Source organism: Anomalospiza imberbis, chromosome 19 (assembly GCF_031753505.1).
Source record: "Anomalospiza imberbis isolate Cuckoo-Finch-1a 21T00152 chromosome 19, ASM3175350v1, whole genome shotgun sequence".
Lineage (NCBI taxonomy): Eukaryota > Metazoa > Chordata > Aves > Passeriformes > Viduidae > Anomalospiza > Anomalospiza imberbis.
In genome coordinates this window covers 972,396-990,074 of record NC_089699.1, presented here as the reverse complement: position 1 = coordinate 990,074, position 17,679 = coordinate 972,396, and the positions used below count along the sequence as shown (strand labels likewise).

Genomic DNA, 17,679 nt, shown 5'->3' with positions numbered 1-17,679 from the left:
ATCTGCCACACGTTGGGAGCCCCAGCCAGGCCACATGGTCCTCACAGATGCTCATTTTCAACCCGCCACCACCACGTAGCAAACACAGGTTGGTGAGAACGAGCCTTGGCCGTCTGCTCCTCATGGCAGGGATGGAGGCAGTGGAAAAGCCCCATCCCGAGGCAGCAGAAGGCTCTCGGAGGCTGTCTCGTGTCTCTGCACCCTCAGCAAAGCCCATTCCTGCAGCTCCCTTTCCTCCACCAGCACTGAGCTGTGTCCCACACGGTGTTAGGTGCGTTGTGAAGCCCAAATTTAAAGGATCGCCAAAAAGGTCTCGGCTCCCAGCCAGGAGCTCACCTCCACAGCAGAGAGGCTGCCACAAATCACAGGAAAACACTTCCTGGAGCTCTGTGTCCCCCTGGGCACTGCTCTGACTGGTTCCCAGCGGACACCAAACCACACCCAGGCACCAGCAGCTCCAGCGGTGCCCGATCCCCCTCGGGGCTGCGCGGTGACCTTGGGCACCTGTGGGATCCATAGCCACAGCTCTGCTGGGCAGGAAGCACCTACCCAAACCAACCCCAAATCCAATTAACAGATTCATCCCTGCTCCCAGAGGATCTGCTGCAGCACAAAGCCTCCGAAGCACCGGGAGCTGGGACAGACCCTGGAGCTGCGGGGGACAGAGAGCCTGAGCCCAGGGATGCCCCTGGAAGTGTCCAAGGCCAGGCTGGACAGGGCTTGGAGGAGCTGGGATAGGGGAAGGTGTCCCTGCCCATGGCAGGGGTGGAGCTGGATGAGCTGTAAAATCTCATCCAAGCCATTAAGGTGCCACATCCTGACTTTACTGTGGAAATAAAAAGCCATTATGTGCCAGGGGCTCCTTTCAGCTCAACAATGGTTGAGTAATTGCTGCCTGTGCTGCCCTTTCGCAGCCCGTGTGTCACACCCTCACTCATCCAAGGGACCTTCCAGAAACAAGTGCTGAGCAAAATGCACCTCCAGCCTTGGAGGTGCTTCCTGCAGGTGCTGCTCAGCCCCAGCATCCCGGGGGAAATGTCTCCAGCTCTGCTCAGCAGGAGAAGAAAACCCCTTCCCATGACTTTGCCATGGCCTAGTTTTCAAGAAGGACAAAAGAAATGACATTTTGAGCAGCATCCAAGGGACCTAGGCAGGAGCTGGACAAGGGCCAAAGTCACCTGAGGACTCAGGCATGAGGCTGGAGCTTTTGGAAGGGGCTGCACACCTTCCCTGGCCAGACACAGCTCCTCAGTGCAGCTCATCTTCCCTAAAGCCACTGCCACAACCACCAAGGGGGTGAAGAACAGCCCGGGGAGCCTCTCTCAAGGGCACCTGTGGGCACAGACCCAATCCCAAGTGCCAGGGCCTGGCCAGCAGGGCACTGCACAGAGCAGACTGGCTTGTGCTGCTGTGGCACAGCACCACTGGGGTTCGGAACACCCCAAAGGCCCGGCTCTGCCCACCCCAAACCTCAGCAGAGGGGCTCAGACGGGCCCCAGCAGACACTGCACCTGAGAACTGAGCCCCCCGAGCCGATTACAGCTCAAGGGCATCATTGTTGTCATTGCTGCCACTTTTCCTTTCCCACGTGGGATTATCCTGTCTGCACACAGCTCCTAAAATCCGATGGGGAATTCAGGAGAAACGCAGCGCGCTAAGCAGCCCTGGGAGCTGAGCCCAGAGCTGTGCTCCAGAGGGCTCCCTGTTCCAGGAGACAAACCTGCAGCACCCCTGAACCACAGGGCTGGGGTTGGGACACCAGGAAAAAGCACCCAGGTTAGGAAAAAGAGGGTTTTGGAGAAAAAATAATTATCGCAGATTTTTCTCCATGGAGGCTGGGAACATGAGCTGCAATCCTGACCGTGGCTGACATCTTGAAGCAGTTTTCCCCATAAACTCACGGAAGAAAATCCCACTCAGGGAGGGAGCTGAGGACTCAACATTAATGGAAGCAGCAATTAAGAGAATTCCTGTTTACTGTTCTAAAATGAATTCCCCGTCCCTGGCAGTGCCCAAGGCCAGGCTGGACCAGGCTTGGAGCAGCCTGGGACAGTGGCAGGTGTCCCTGGGTGGGCTTTAAGGTCCCTTCCAGCCCAAACCAGTCTGGGATGCTGTGAAATAACCCAGAGCCCCTTTCTGGCACTATCAGCACTGCCAGCCCAGGGAGTGACGAGGCAAAGGTGTTCCCAGGAAAAGCTGCAGCTCTGGGCAGCACAGCCCCGGCCCAGAGCTGCTCTCAGCCCCTGTTTACACATCTGCTGGGAGGGGGCTGTGTCCCAGCTGTTATCAGCTCCACTGAGCTGCAGCCAGAAATTTTATCTCCACTTTCTCCTGCCCGGAGCAGCTGCCACAGCAAATATCAGCAGGATCAGCAGAGCACGAGGCTGAGGAGCAGCCAGGAGCCTCCCTGGGAGGTGTCCACACCAGGAGGGGAAGGAGCAGTGATTTGGAAACACTCTACACCCCAAAATACTCGAGCCACGCATGGGGAGAAGGCACCAAGGACATCAAACCCTTGTCCTTTGGTGAGGATCCAGGGCCAGAAGTCCCCCCATCCAGCTTTGAAGCTGGAGATGCTCTGCAGAGCCGGCAGGGTGGGGCTCCCCAAGCTCCTGCCCTCTGCTCAGGCTGCCCCAAGTTCCCTTGCAGGAGGGCAGAGCTGGATGTCCTCAGCCCCAGAGAGGCAGCGGCAGCTCCTCCAGGCTCTGCAGCACACAGGGCTCTTTGTTTTATTTATTAAACAGAAGCAGATTGCTCCAGGCAGCTTTAATCCACCACTCGGTTTCCATAGACACTTACTGCTTTCCCAGCACCATTCCCAGACAGCAGCAGGGCTGGGGGAGCGGGGTCTGACACCAAATCCAGAGCCCGGGGGCTGCTCCCCGACTCCTTCAGCCTTTAGAGTAGTTTCAGCTCAACCTCTCTGTTAATTGCCTGCCCCGGAGAGATGCTTTAATGAGCATGGAGCTGCGGGAGGGATGGAGGGGGAGGAGGAGGAGGGGTTCACCTGGGACTGCACAGACACCAGACCAAGGCCCATCTCACTCCATGAGAGCCTTAACAAGGTGCAGCCTCCCAGGGGGAGCTGGGAGAGCCACCCCAAACCATGGGGGGACCTGGCAGGGTCACCCCAAACCATGGGGGGAGCTGGGACAGTCACCTCAAACCATGGGGGGACCTGGCAGGGTCACCTCAAACCATGGGGGGAGCTGGGACAGTCACCTCAAACCAGGCTGGCAGGGTCACCCCAAACCATGGGGGGAGCTGGCAGGGTCACCCCAAACCAGGGCTGTGAGGAGGGAGGACTCAGGAGGATGTCTGGGCAATAGGGAGGCTGGAAAAGCAGCTCCCCTTTAAAGGATTTGCTGGGAAATAAGTGTGAGAAAGGGGAAGCAGGCAGCAGGCGTCACAGCTCGTGATGTTTGCCATCGATTGGGCAAACACGAGTCCCTGGCAGTGGGCACAGGGAGGCTCCAGCCGGGCAGAGCTGCTGCAGCCAGGGCACAGTCCCAGCCCCAGCAGCACAGGGTGACCTCCACCAGCACAGCCCACCTGCCCCTCCCTCTCCCCTTCCCCTCCAGGGGCCAGCTTAGCCCCAGCTCCCCGGCCAAAATCTGCTGCTTCTCCTTCTCCAAGTGAGAAAAAAACACCACAAAGCTGCTCTCCAAAAACACCACGAGCCAAAGCCCTGACACTCAGAATATCAGGGGGTTTTCCAAGCTGCATTAGCAGTAAATACAGAGACACTGCTACCACTGAGACACGGCAGGATCAGCTCCACACTGAGCTCGGTCTCCCCAGCAGCACCAAAGATCTGTTTCATTCCTGGGCTGGGAATCTCCAGAAATCTCCATTCAGCAGCAAACTGGGGACTTACCCAATTCTTTTGATCCTTGGCTTTCACTGGCCAGCTCTCCCATCTTCACCAGAGCATCAAAGTACCCCTTTGCTGCGTATGTCATGCCTAAAAAGCACCCAAAAAATGGAGGTTAGGTTCTCCTTAATGGCTGTTAGAACTTCTGGGGCACTGGGGAGACTCTGGACTCTAAAATAGGCATTACCTCAAAGGGCTTAACCCCAGGGGGAGGGAGCACACAGCAAACAGAGGAAAAGCAGCAAAGAAAGCTGGAGCAGTGAGATTAGAGGGTAATTTAGGATTAGAAAAGGTACGTGCAGGACTGTGGTGGTTTTCATTGCAGTGCAAGCATCAGGCTGCTAATGCTGCTCCGAGAAATCACTGCGGAATAATTGAATATCACAGACTTTCATTATAGTTCAGCCTTGTTTGTTGACATTCCAGCTCCACACTTGACTCTAATCAGATAAGCAGGGGGTTTCCTCTAATCACAGAACACGCTGTACAGCCCCAGCTCCAGCCTTCCAACGCTGCCTCTGCTCTGCCTCCTGGGCTCTGCACTTCCTCCAGCTGCCCCCCAGCGCGGGGATCCGAGGGGAAGGATGACCCAAGCCAAGGAAAAATTACAGGAAGATCCTTGGCTCCACAGCGGGGATGTGGGAGAAGCACAAAGGCAGTGATCACACTGGTTATCCCAAAGTGCTGGGAGACGACAGCACGGGGTAAACAGATCCACCTCCCAGGCAGTTAAAGATCAGGAGAATATTTCAGAAGAATAAATAAAAACCACAGTCCCAAGGGTCAGCAGCTCTTCCCCCTGTCAGACCCTGCCTCTGCTCCCTGGAGGGAACCAGCAGGCAAAAGCAGCCCCAAGTCGTGAACCCCACTCTGCTGGCACCCCAGGAAGTTCTGGGAAAGCTGCTGCTTGGGAGGAGGATGCCCTGTGCCCCTTCCCTGGGGCTCAGAGGCCACAGCCCTTGTGCAGTGGACCGGGCTGGACCGGCCCTGCCCCGTCACGGCTGGGTGAGCCATTAAATCCCAGTTTAAATCCCAGCTTAAACCAGTGCCCGGCGCTGGCAGGACATCCGAGGCACCTGGGAACAGGGGGAGGGCTCAAAAATCCTCATGGGAACAGCCCGGAGCCTCACCTGACTTATGGCAAAGAAAAGGTGCTGCAGGCAGGGAGCAGGAGCAGGATCCTCCCCAAAGGTCGGCTCCCAAACCCCGGCACTTCAGAACAAGAGACACCAAAGGGATTTTCCCCCCCCCCGGCTGAAGGTGATGACAGACTCTGCCCCACGGGTGTTTTCACTGGGATTGTTCAAAAATAAAATCCAGGAGACACGTGCAGCTCTGAAGGGAGCAGAGCCCTCCCTGGAAAAACACAGCTCTGGGTTGAGCAAAGCTTAAACCTCCTTAAAACCCAGCTGAGGAGGGGCCAGGCTGTGCACAAAGCCAGTTTAAGTCAAAATAGTCCATTTTGGGGTTTAATCAATTCCTAGTTCCTTTTGATCACTTAAATTTACACCTCCCTAATGGCTCCCAATAGGATCCTGCATTCCCAATCAAGAGTTGCCATCAAGACTTTTAGGCTTTTCCCTTCTCTTCATTCTTCTGGGCGATTTAAACATTTCAATAGCACCTCTTTAAACAGAGCTTAAAATCTCAATTCTCAATACTTTAAACAAACATTTAAAGATGAACTGTCTCCAGATGTGTTTTGTTATCCTGCTGCCTCCCAGCATTTTCTCCCTGGAATCCCTCCTGCATCCATGGCCTTGCACATCCCAACGTGGTCCAGGAACCCCCTCCCCATTCCTTCCACATAGGAACAAGGAACTTTTCAACGAAAACCCAAAGATTTTCAACAAAAACCATTGGTTTTGCAGCTTTCCCCCTCCCCGGCCCGGCAGCCCCAATGTCACTTACTTGCTAAGGCTTTTTCATAGGTCTTCCCCATAGAAATGAAATTCCTGAGGCTGGGATTGAACTGCTCCATGATCGTCTGGAGGGAAGAGAACATGGCTGGGATTAGCAGGGATGATGGGAAGGGGAGCGAACAGCTCCGTGCTCAGCTCTGTCCTGATAAACACAAAAAGAGAGCAAAAAAAAAATCCTCCCAGCTCCCTGGAAGAGGCCCCAGGATCCTCCCTCAACCTGCAGCTTCATTGAGGAAGACCACGCTGGCTTTGAGCACACGAGGAACAAGAACGAGGGGGCTCTGCAGTGCCCCAGCACCAGATGCTTCCCAGGAGAGGAAAGTGAATGCCCCAACCAGAAAGTTATCAGATAATAGCAAAAATAACCATAATAGCAACTGCAAGTGGCTGTTTGGGGCAGCACCAGCCCTCAGACCGACCAGGGAGGTGCCCCACGACCTGGGGATGGCGGCAGCTATGTCCCACTCCCGGGACAGCCGCGGAGAGCAGCAGCGGACCAGCAGGAAGGGCTGAAGGGCAGAACCCCAAATGTGCAGCCAGGATGAGGCAGAGCAGAGCCTCCAGCACGCCCCGAGCTGTGCCAGCCACGTGCCAGGAGTGACACCCGGGTCCCTCGGGGGCACTGCCCACCTGCCCTGGGCTGGGGGTGGGCATGGGCAGCACTGCCTGAGCTTTTCCTGCCTCGCCCCAGGGCCCTCAGCTCACATGGGGGAAGGAATAATCGGATCAGGGAGAAGAAGAAGAAGGGCTCTTTGTGTGCTTGGCCCCCCGGCACAGCCCTCCCCGCCAGGCCCTCACCCCACACCAGTCCCAGAGGCACAGCCCCATTCCCTCCCGGGGATCCTCTGGATCAAGCCCAGAGCTGGTCCCCAGCCCCTGTCCCACCTTGGGGACACCCTCCCACCCAGGTGCCACCAGAAAATGGAGCTCGGAGGCTGAATGCCCCTGAAGAGGGATGCACCACGGGCATTCCTGCTGGGAACAGGGGCTCTGCACCCCCAGGCTGCTGGCAGAGCCCCAGCCCGGGCAGGGGAGGGAAGGCAGGCAGACACTTACGGGGAATAAGCTGATTAAGCATCTGTCACCTCATCTGAGGCTGCCCGAACACTATAAAGCTCATTTTCTGCCTGAGGCATTTTTATCCCAGTTCCTGCTGCCCGGCCCTTGAGTCTGACAGCTGAATTTTCTCCCCACGTGTGCAGGGCTCAGCCACAGCCCTCCTGGCTCCAGACAGCCCTTTCAGGACTCCTCTGGGCAGGACCTGTCAGAGGGGTGGCATCACCCCAGTGCTGCTATTTCAGGAGAAATCTGTTCATCCTTCCAGCTGAGGATGGCTGCAACGTCCCCAGAGCCTGTCCCCAGCAGCTCCCGGGTCCTCACAGCACCAGCCACAACTGCGAAGGACAGAAGATGATTGACGAGGCTAATGAGGAGCTGCCCCGCTAATTAAGGCTGCAGGCCAGCAACAGGGCCCCTGGGAGGTGTTTTGGGGCAGCTCAGAGCAGTTTGGTGGATGTGCTCAGTGTGAAAGTAGAAAATGAACCTGTAGCAACAAGCCAGGTGTTCTCCAACATGTAGGAGACAATTGCACAGCACTTAATTACCACTGGTGAGGATTGCTCCATCCTGCCCACATCACGTTTAACTCCACTCCAAAATCCACCTGGGCTATCCCACAGAGCAGCCAGAGGTTGGGATCACTGCCCGTGGCAGGGACAGGGACAGGGACACAGCCCCCACCACGCTCAAGCTCAGCCTGAGCACTCTGAGGCTGAGCAATAGCTAAGCAGCAGAATTGTTGGCAGAATTTCTGCAGGGAGGAGATTTTTCGGCGGTTTGCAGGTTCAGAGCAGTGTTTGTGTACAGGGACCTGCACGGGGATATATAAATAGTGTGATTTTCTCAGCAGTGCCCGTGTAAACACATCGTCCTGAGCACAAAACCCAGGGAACCGAGGATGGAACAGGATCCCCAGACAAAGCACCGCCCAAAATTCAGCACATCTTGCCCAAAGCAGAGGGAATGAAAGCACAACCCAGCCCCGGCACTGCTCAGGGCAGGTCCTGCTCCCCAGTGATCCACAAGAGACGTTTTAAAGCAACAAATAAAGAGATAAAAGCCCCCAAAGGGTCTCATGGAGCGGCCAAAGGAGCGGGAAGGTGACTCTGTGCTGGCCAAATAAAATTCACCAACCCCCAGGAGGAAGTTTGCTGAAAGTGAATGTTTTTAAAACATTGTCTGGAGCCTCCAACAAAAACAGCCTGGCAGGATGAGAGCTCCTCACCCCAGAGATAAAAATAGCCTTTTCCAAGCCTTCCTCTCACTCCCAGGGTGGGAAGGGAAGGTGCCTCCAATTCACACCCCCCTCCAGGTGAGAGCCCGAGGCCTGCCAAGGAGAAATGGTGGGAAAGGAACACATTTGTGCCATGGAATGGCTCAACAGCATCACCCCTCACACCCAGGGATGTGCTGGAGCTGCTCCCCTGGCAACACAGGGCTTATCCCCTCCGTGGGGGGACCAGGGGCTCTGGAAGGGCTGTCCCCCACAGGAGAGGTGAATCCAGGTTTGCAGGACACCAACAGCAAAGCAAATAAAGCAAATATTCAGTAACTCTGTGGCAGTGACAGCAAATCTCATTCTCCCCAGATTTTGCCCCCTCAGCAGCACCCACAAGTTGTTTGCCTTCCATGGGCTGCCTGGGCAGAGTTCAGAAAAACACAGACACAAAACCTGGCAGCCAAGGGTTGAAAGGGCTTTGCTTTGTTCCACTGTGCTGAATTCCCTGGGTAATACCACTCAGCTCTCCGGGATTGGCACGGCTTTATTCAGCTGCCAAAAATGAAACTAATGCAAAGCACAAGGTCTCCAGGACACAGCCCTGCTCCGTTTGGTGGGGGAAGAGGCAACAGAAACCAGGTCCCTTTTCTCCCCTCTGAGCACACTCCAGCTACAGACAGGATGCTCCAAGCCCATAAGGAAAAGTGTAGAATCATGGGAAAGAATAAAACATCCCGAGCTAGAAGGAGCCCGCAAGGATCACAGAATTCCAGCTCCTAAATTTTAAGTTTAAGTGCTGCTCAAGCTGGAAGTAGACGTGGCTCAGGCTTCTCCTGCTCAGCAGCTGAAGGGACGTTCCCAACACATCCCTGGAAGGGCTCAAAGCCCACACTGATGTGGCACCTGGGGATGTGGCTCAGTGGCCCCGGCAGCGCTGAGGGAATGCTTGGACATGGTGGACTCAGAGGGCTTTTCCAGCCTTCCTCAGGACTTTGTGGCTCCCCGCAGGACTGAGCCTGCACAGGGCCCTGGGCCCAGCCATGGATTCCCTGGGGGACCACGACAAGCAGTCTGGAGGGGCAGCACCAGGGGACTCTCCACTGCCACTGTCACACTGCAGAAGCAGCTCAGCCCTAAGGAAGTTTTGTGCCTAAATGGGTCAGCCCTGCTCCAGGAGCACTTTCATCATTTTGCTATCAATATTTAATGCCCAGCAAAGCCCAGTGCTGCCTCCTCCATCACAGCTTGTCCTGCCTGGCACCATCAGGAGTGTTCCTGGGGGTTTTGAGAGCCAAGTTTCTGTCAAGAAGGATCCCAGGGAAAATCAGAGGAAAAAATCAGGGGAAAAAACAGTCCCCATCTAAAGGCATTTAGTTTCTCCTGGCTGTCATGCTAGAGGACGAGGGAACCCAAGTCTCAGGGCAAGAGTTCTGAACATCTTTGTGTCAGGGTCTGGGTTTGAGGAGAGCTGGGATGAGGATCCACACGGGGCACAGAGCACCCAGCACTCTGGGAACACCCCTCAGCACCCACCAGTGGCCAGCCTCAAGTCCTGGGGGCTGGGATCTCCCCTGAGGAGCCAGAAGGTCCCCACAGAGCTGGCACGGAGGGGCTGAGCCCCAGGCTGTGGCCAGAGGAGCTGTTTGCCCTGTGCCCTGCCCTGCAACACGAGCAGCAGCACTGAAACCTTAACCATGGGCAGGCTGAGCACAAGAAGCACCGAGGGCAGAGCAGCACGCGGGGAGCAGCACCCGGCTCCAGCAGCTGTGGGACAGCCCCACAGGGCAGGAGCAGCAGGCAGGGCCGGAGCTGCTGCTCCCCGACACCTCGGAGCCCACGTGCCTGCAGGTGTCCCATTCCAGGGCGGCCAGGAGGGCTCTCCCAGCCTGGGATGGATGGATGGATGGATGGATGGATGGATGGATGGATGGATGGATGGAGCAGCATTCCCAGCTCAGAGCCCTGGCAGTGCCAGAGCCCAGCCCACCACAGAGCCTTGGTGCCACGGAGCCCTGGGGTGCTCGGAGCCCACAGATCTCCCATGGCTGGGCTGCAGGAAGCCTCAAGGCAGGGAGCAGGGACAGCAGGGAGCACAGGGCACGGAATTTGGGGTGCCACAGGCTGGCTCCTTCCTCCTGTGCCACATTCATCATGCCTCCACTCCAAACACACCAAAGCAGACAGAGTTTCCCTCCCGAACCGCCTGAGGAAGAGCCTGAGGAAGAATCGCTCCCCTCCCTCTGGAGGTGAGGAGAGGCCTGTGATAACATCGGCTACAGCTGATGGGGAGCTAAGGACCCTCAGGAATTCTGTCCACCTTTCTGCACGACAATTCAGCTTCGAGTTCAGGGTGTTGTTAGGCAAACAGCTTTTCAAAGGCAGAGCTACTCGCACACCATTGCAAACCCATCTTCCGCATGAAAAAATGGCTTTAAAGCGAAATGGAGGTTGGGCTGTAAACGGCAATAATCTCATCTGGCAGGAGGAGACAGATCTGTCTTCGGGGGAAGGAAGATTTGCCAGTCCCTGCTTTCTGCAAAAAGACAATCCGGAGCAGGGGATGAGCGGGGAGGGAGCAGAGGGAGCTGCCCATCCTCACAGCCCGGCCCCGGGCTCCCGGCAGAGCCCAGCCCGGCAGCTGTGCCGCTACGCCGGGGTCCTGGCAGTGAATCAGCACCAGGAAAGGTGGGATTACGTTGGCGGAAGGTGCCAGCAGCCTCCGTCTCCCTCTGTAATTACTCCCCGTGTGTAGGCAGCTGCCTGTAGTGGCAGCATCGGCTCGGGGGCGGCTGACAGCTCCTCCAGCAGCTCATTAGCACAGTCACTCCGAGGGTGAGCGCTGCTTCTGGAAAACCATGACAATGGGCTTCCCGAGCAGAGCGCCTCGGGGAAGCCTGCGCGGGAGCGGGAGCCGGGCACGGGGAGCTGCTGCTCCCGCTGCAGCCCCTGCCCAACCCGCCGCCACGGGCAGGAGGCAAAGCAGGGCTCGGCCACCCAGCCTGGGGCTCGGTGGCATCGTCCCTCTCCTGGGGGTTGTCTCCTCCTGCCCATGGCAACGTTCTGCCTCCTGCACAGGCCAAAAAAACCACCCGGGTAACGGGGATTGAAGCACTGGGACTGGTTTTGGATTCAGAGACCCCAAAGCTTAAGGAGGTCCAGCAGACCCCAGTCCCCGAGCCCCCAGCTGGCCCGCGGGGCTCAGGGGTGGCTGAAGTCCTCAATGGAACAGGGACACGCCAGGTTCTCGCAGGCACCACATGGCACACATCTCCAGAGGCCAAGAAAAGCACTGCTGGCTTCAGGGCAGCCTCTGCTCACCACAGGAACACAACCAGAGCCAGGACCACCCTCCACCAGCTCCCAGCAGCGAGACACTGATTTTGGGCGAACCCACGAGATCTTCAGCAGCTCCATCTCCTCATTCCCTGCATCTGGCTGCTCCCGCCGGCATCCCAAGGAGCTGAGGCGTTCACTGGCTGATGGAGACCTGCGGGCTCCCCCCGAGCCTGGCTCTTGGCACCCCGTGCACCCTCTGCCCTGGGCTCAGCCGGGCGCCGATGGGGCCGAGGGCACTGCTCTGGCTGCGGCCAGGAACAGCCCGGCCAGCACTCGCCCCTCAGCCCCGGCTCCCTGCGGGATGGGCTCCACGCGTGTCGGGACAGCACGAACTGCCCTGCGCGCTCCCTAAGGGCCGGGCCCGGGGAGACGGTGACCTGCTCCCCAAACCCGTCATTAGCCCCGTGCTTCGAGGACTACACACCTCAAACAACAACTGAGTCACGGCTGGGGCTACTCCCGGCCCCTGGCCCCCAGCAGCTCCGGGCCCGGCAGTGCCAGCGCACAAACGCTGGGAACACCCCGGGTGCCAGCTCTGCCCCAAACCGAGGGCAGCCTGCACGGGGGTAAGTCCGGGCACACGAGCTGCCTGCCAGGGTGGGAGGGAGCCCCAGGGACCACAGCAAAATGTCACCAAGATTCAGAGCGACCAAGATTTCGGGTGCCACAGCTCTGCCTGAACAGCAGTTACACCCCAGAATCTCCAAGACTTCACAACTTCACTGCCTCGGTACTTTTTGTACTACATTCTCCTACCTTTTTTTTTTTTTTTTTTTTTTTTTTTTTTTTTTTTCCTGCTCTGTGCTCCCAGGTAACTCAATCCAAGCCCTTAAATCACAGGAAATCGTGCAAGCTTCCCAGTTTAACAAACGACATCCTGCGTTACACGTTAGGCTACAGCAGTTTTATTAGCCTTGGTCTCAAGACCCAGCAGAGCAGAAACCGCTTCCTTCGGGGAGAAACCAAACCACATAAATTGTTGCATTTTCTCAGGACACCGGGAGCATAGCAGAAAGGGAAAACGGAGAGATTCCCGAACTCCAGGGAATGGGGAAGGCTCGGACGGCTCTGGCTTGCGGCAGAGCAGCGAGAGCCGGCGGCGCGGGGCTGCCCCGCTCCGGGGTGATGCGGGGACAGCGCTGCCCACCCCGGGACTGGACATCCCCACGCGGGTCCCGGCGCCCGCGGGTCCCCACGGCAAGGCTGGGGGTGCCCCGGGAAGGCTCGGGGTGCCCCTCGCCCCCTGCTCCGTGCCGGCGGGGCTCCGGTGGCCGCTGCCGACCCGGCCGAGCGGCTCCGGGCACATCCCAGGGGCGGCCCCGGCGGCGCCTCCGCCCGCGCCCCGCGCGTCCCGGGGAGGGGAAACGCAAGAACTCGAATAACTCAAATAACAGCAAAACGGCCAGACGCGGCGCCGGGCACCTGTTGCGGACCCACCTTGTAGACATTCTCGGTGAGGCGGTGCACCTCCTCGGAGCGGGCCATGCCGGGCGGGCCGGGCAGCACCATGGGCGGCGGCGCGGGGTGCGGAGCGAGCGGGCGGGCGGAGCCGGGCGCGGGCGCGGGGAAAGCGCGGAGCGGCGGCCGCGGTGCCTTTTATCAGCTCCCGGAGGCCGTGCCCGCCCCGAACCGCCCCGGCCAGCCCCGCACCGCCCCGCGGGGAGGAGCCGGGCCGGGCCGGGCTGTGCCCCGGCCGTGCGGGGCTGGGAGTAACGAGAGGAGTACGAACATCGCGGGGGTAGGGAGAGATGCACCGCGCTGTGCCCCCCGTGCGGGATCCCATCCCCATTCCCCATCCCCATTCCCCACGCCGCACCCCATTCCACGGCCCGTTAACATTCCATACCCCTCCTCCACCCCATTCCACACCCCATAACCTACCCTACACTCCTGCCGTACCTCACCCCATGGCCCACGACCCCACACTATCCCCCAGCTTTACCCCACCCCGTAGCTCTCGCTGTGCCCCACATCCCTGAGCTGTCCCACTCTCCAGCCCCTGCTGTACCCCCACCCGTGCTGTACCCCCAACTCTGGGGCTGTGCTCCATCCCCAGCTGTGCCCTGGGGAGTGGATGGGTGAGGAGCAGTTGGAGAAGGAAGAGCAGCTTTGTGGGGTGTTGGGAAAGAGGGTGCACATTGTCCAGGGAGGCCGGGAGAGCAGAGGTGGCATGAGCCATCACCACGACTACGGCTCAGCCCAAGGGAGACCAGCCCCTGCCTGCCACCTTGCTGTCCCCAGGCTGTCCAGCCACCTGGCCGGCCAGGAGAGCCAGGATTCCCATGGGAGGCTCCTGCCAGAGCTCCTGGCTGTCAGGTCCCTGTGGGACACCCAGTCCCTGTCCTTCCCGTGCCTCGGGCCAATGGCAGCAGATTTTGCCCAGGAGCAGGCCCGTGCCCTAGAGCCAGTGTCCCCATCCCTGTGCCCCATCCCTGTGCCCCTTCCCTGTGCCCCATCCCTGTGCCGTGCCTCGCTGTCCTCCCCGCGGGGACGGCCGCTCTCCACAGGGTGAGCCGTGCTTAAACGGAGCCCCATGGCCCGGCTGTGCCCATGGGCTGAGCCTTCCTCTCCTCCTCTGCTGTGAGAAGCAGTGAAACAGTTAAGCAGCTGAGCATGTTATTTTCCCTCACATCCATCAATTCTGAAACAAGGAACCCAGGTGGATACCTTGGTCCTAAACCTCCTGTTGCTCTTCCCCTTCCTGCTCTCCCTCGGCCCTGGCAAGGACCAGGAGGGTCCCAGCAGCAGCTGCTCCCTCCAGCTGTGTTTGGGTCCCATTTTGGCTTCTGCCTCAGAGGTTCCACACTCCGAGCACAGTGAAGAATTTACGGTCTCTGAGAAGGATTTTTCTCATGTTTCTGGAGTAACCAGTTAACCCTTTCCCACTGGAGCTGAGGAAAGGCAGCAGCTGTGGGAGCAGGACTGGGACCAGGACTGCCCTGGGAGATGTTTCTGGCTGCCTGCGTGGCTGCTGGGACACCACGGTGCCACTTTCCCTCTCCATCCCACGTGGGCAGACACAGTCGGCTCCCTCAGCCAGACAGCAGCACCTCACTGGCTTTCCAGCGTCAGTGAAGGATTCAGGATCAAGCACCCAGGAGTGGAGTGCCTCTCTCTGCATCTCCATCACCTTATTTTTAGTTACGTTATGTAAGTTCTTCGCTACGTCATGGATGTGGGGGGTTCTTGCATCTAATTCCAGTGTGACAGCCCAGCAATTCAAACAAGCTGTTCCTCTGGTGAGGAAGATAAAAGGATTTGTAATTTCTGATAATAAAAGAGGCCTTCTGGGATGGCCCTCGGAGAATCTCTTCCATCTAGGCCTGCTCGCAGACAGCTGCTCCACTTTCTTCCCATGCTCTGCTTCTCCTTATCCCCTGAAATTTGAGTGCTGAAAACCTTTCTCCCTCATATTTCCCTGCTCCCAGAGCAGCTCCATGGCTGGAAGCAGCCAGGGAGTTCATTTCCCCACAGTCAGAGCCACATGGAGCAAATTATCCTTGTCTCTGGCTCTTGCCATGTCCACACCTCCCGGCTGGCAGTGGCGGCCGGGGCTGCCCGTGCTGCCCACGGCCCGGGAACTGTGCCCGAGCCCGAGGCAGCGCTGCCGCCCCGCAGCCTCCCGCAGCACCCTGGGAATTCTCAGCAGGAAAAACCTGCCGCTGCCTCGTGCCGTAGCGTTTGCTTTGATTGCCTTTTTTTTTTTTTTTTTAATTTTTTTCCTGGTTGCTGCTGACTGCCTTTTTGTCAGGGTGATTCACTCCCCGGGGCTCGGCGGCAGCTGGAGCGTGCCCAGGGTAACCATGGTGCCAGAGTCCCGTGGGTTACCTGAATCCCCGCGGCGCCTTCTCCCTGTGCCCGTGTGAAGGCGGGACCATCCACGGTGGGGGTGTGGGTGCAGCGTGGGGAACCACCACGCCAGACTGGGAACAGCAGTGGGACGAGCAGGCAGCAGCCCCGGGGCTGGCAGCGGCCCCATCCCCAGCCATCCCTCCCCAGGGTGACGGCACCGCGGCACACGCGGCACCGGCCACCTCCAGCCCCGGGTGGAGCGGAGTTGCTGTGGCAACAATAACTTATGTAATCCACCCCGCTCGGCTGCAGGTGTGGGGAGGAAATTGTGCTATTTTCAAAGTTTCATTAGGTTCCTTCTTAATTACCAGCGTGGCATCGCACCAGCGCTGCCGGCCGGGTCACACGCCCCGCACAGGGACAGAGGGCAGGGACGCAGGGACGAGGCAGCGATGGCCACGACAGAGGCAGCTGTGACAGTGACAGTCGAGGGCAGTGACAACCAGGGCAGTGACAACCGGGGCAGTGATGGCCGGGCAGCAGTGGCTGCAGCAGTGATGTCCGAGGGCAGTGACAGCAGCTGCACCAAGGGGCAGTTCCGGCCCACAGCCCCTCCGTGTTCCCAGCTTGGGGACACTCTCCCTGCTCCCGAAATGCCACCCCGGTGGCTGCCAGGGAGGGACACGGGAGGGAGGTGCTGCAGGGCAGCATTACTGCCCAGGGAAGGGAATGTGGCACTGCGGGGTCACCGAGAGCTGCCACATCCTCGGCGACTCGGGAAGCCTCCGGTGAAAAGGAGAGAGGAGAAATAAAGGTGAATTGGAATCCCTGGGGCATTTGAGTGGGATGTGGCACTGGCCAGCAAAGAGAGGAGGAAGCAGAGGGACCGTCATGGCACCAGTGCTGGTTTTTGTCACAGTCCCTGAGAAAATGCTCTCAGTTTCCCAAGGCAGACCGAGCCCCAGCTGCTCCAGGTGGTCACTGGGTTCCTCTGGCATTGCCAGAGCAGGAGAGACCAGGCAGGGAACTGGACCAGGCCACAGAAACCGCCTCCATCTCCATCTCCCGTTTGCCCACTCAGTCCCGCGGGCTCTGTGGCAGCCCCTAGCTCTCTGTTCCTCCTTTTCAGTGTGTGCTGAAGGGGAAGGCTGAGCCCACCCAGCCCTCGGTGCCCTGCACAGCCCGAGGGGCAGGTGAGTACCGGAGTGTTGCCGTGCTAATGAGATTCCCAGGAACTGCCTGTCCAGTGGTCCTGGGCAGATGGCTTCTCCATTGGAGCCCTGACATCACTGCGAGCCCTCCCTGTGCTGTGTCAGGAAGTTTTTATTTCTAAAATAATCTAAACATGATTTTTCTGACATCTGTGGGGTCCCTGGGGAATTGGCCAGGTGGGTTTGAGCCAAACCAACGCCCCGTGAGCAGAGGACATGTTTTCCCTGAACACCTCACTCAGTTCTGTCCCCTGCCCTCCTCGGGGGCCCCTCCTCAACCCCAGGCTGTCCCCTCACTTCCTTTTGAGCACCTCATTAAGGAGCTGGGCCAGCAAAGCCCACACCTGTACCCAGGTCTTGGAGCATCCTCCCAATCTCAGCCTCCCCTCTGCAGGGCAGCCGTTGCTCACCAGGATTCCAGCAGGTGCCTCGAACTGACAGTGAGTAGGTTTAGGTTAAATATTGGGAATAAATTCCTCCCTGTGAGGGTGGGCAGGCCCTGGCACAGGTTTCCCAGAGAAGCTGTGGCTGCCCCATCCCTGGAAGTGTTCCAGGCCAAGTTGGACAGGGCTTGGAGCAGCCTCGTCTAGAAGAATGCCCCATGAGCTTTAAGGTCCCTTCCAGCTGTCTGGGCTTGAAAAGACAGGTGTCTGCTAAGGAAGGCAGGAGCCTCCTGTGAAATGGAAAATGTAAACCCCCTCCCTCCAAATTATTATGATTTTGAAACTAAGGGGCTCTCCGGCAAAGATATAGGAATAACAGTTCTTTACTAGGAAAACTAAAAATACAAATGTAATAGTACAAACAAACAAAGAAAACTACTGACAGAGTCAGAACATGACCTGACCCCCTGTGGATGGTGGCAGCAGTCCCATCCCATGGTGGCTCAGCCCTCCTGCAGTGCCAGCTGTGCTTCTGCTGGAGCAGGGATCCTGCACAAGGCTGGAGTTTTCCTCTGAAGCTCCAGGGCTGGTGGAGATGGGCCCGGGCTTCCTCTGGGAATGCAGTGGGAAAAGGCTGTCTCTATTGTTCTAAATCTCAGATTCTGTCCAGGTAGGAATGCTTGGCTCCTCACCCTGGGCAGAGCATCTCCCCATGGGATGATGGAATTTTATCAGCCGTGCAGGGACATTCGCTGGCCCATTAACAGAAGATAATTAATAATTAATGGCCCATTAGCAGAAGATATCTCCTGGAGGGAGGATTGGTTGTGGAAGAGACAAAGAAAACTGCCCAATTGACAGCAGAGAACTGCCCCACCTTTAA

General features: G+C 58.1%; 2 protein-coding genes across 9 annotated transcripts in view; one reads left to right on the top strand and one right to left on the bottom strand.

Moving 5' to 3' along the window:
- Positions 1 to 12,987, bottom strand: part of BAIAP2 (BAR/IMD domain containing adaptor protein 2) — a 38,428-nt gene extending 25,441 nt beyond the window's left edge. For 4 of the 8 annotated variants that reach the window (XM_068209898.1, XM_068209896.1, XM_068209900.1 and 1 more), the window contains exons 1-3: positions 12,848 to 12,987; positions 5,786 to 5,861; positions 3,878 to 3,964 (exon numbers count right to left, since the gene is read on the bottom strand). In XM_068209898.1, the coding sequence (XP_068065999.1) occupies positions 3,878 to 3,964; positions 5,786 to 5,861; positions 12,848 to 12,919 (235 nt within the window). In that variant the 5' untranslated portion in view covers positions 12,920 to 12,987. The remainder of the gene's footprint in view (positions 1 to 3,877; positions 3,965 to 5,785; positions 5,862 to 12,847) is intronic. The other 4 variants (XM_068209902.1, XM_068209899.1, XM_068209901.1 and 1 more) reach the window with 1 other exon arrangement.
- The window catches only part of AATK (apoptosis associated tyrosine kinase), a 175,954-nt gene that overhangs the window by 46,485 nt on the left and 111,790 nt on the right, over positions 1 to 17,679 (top strand). The window lies entirely within an intron of this gene.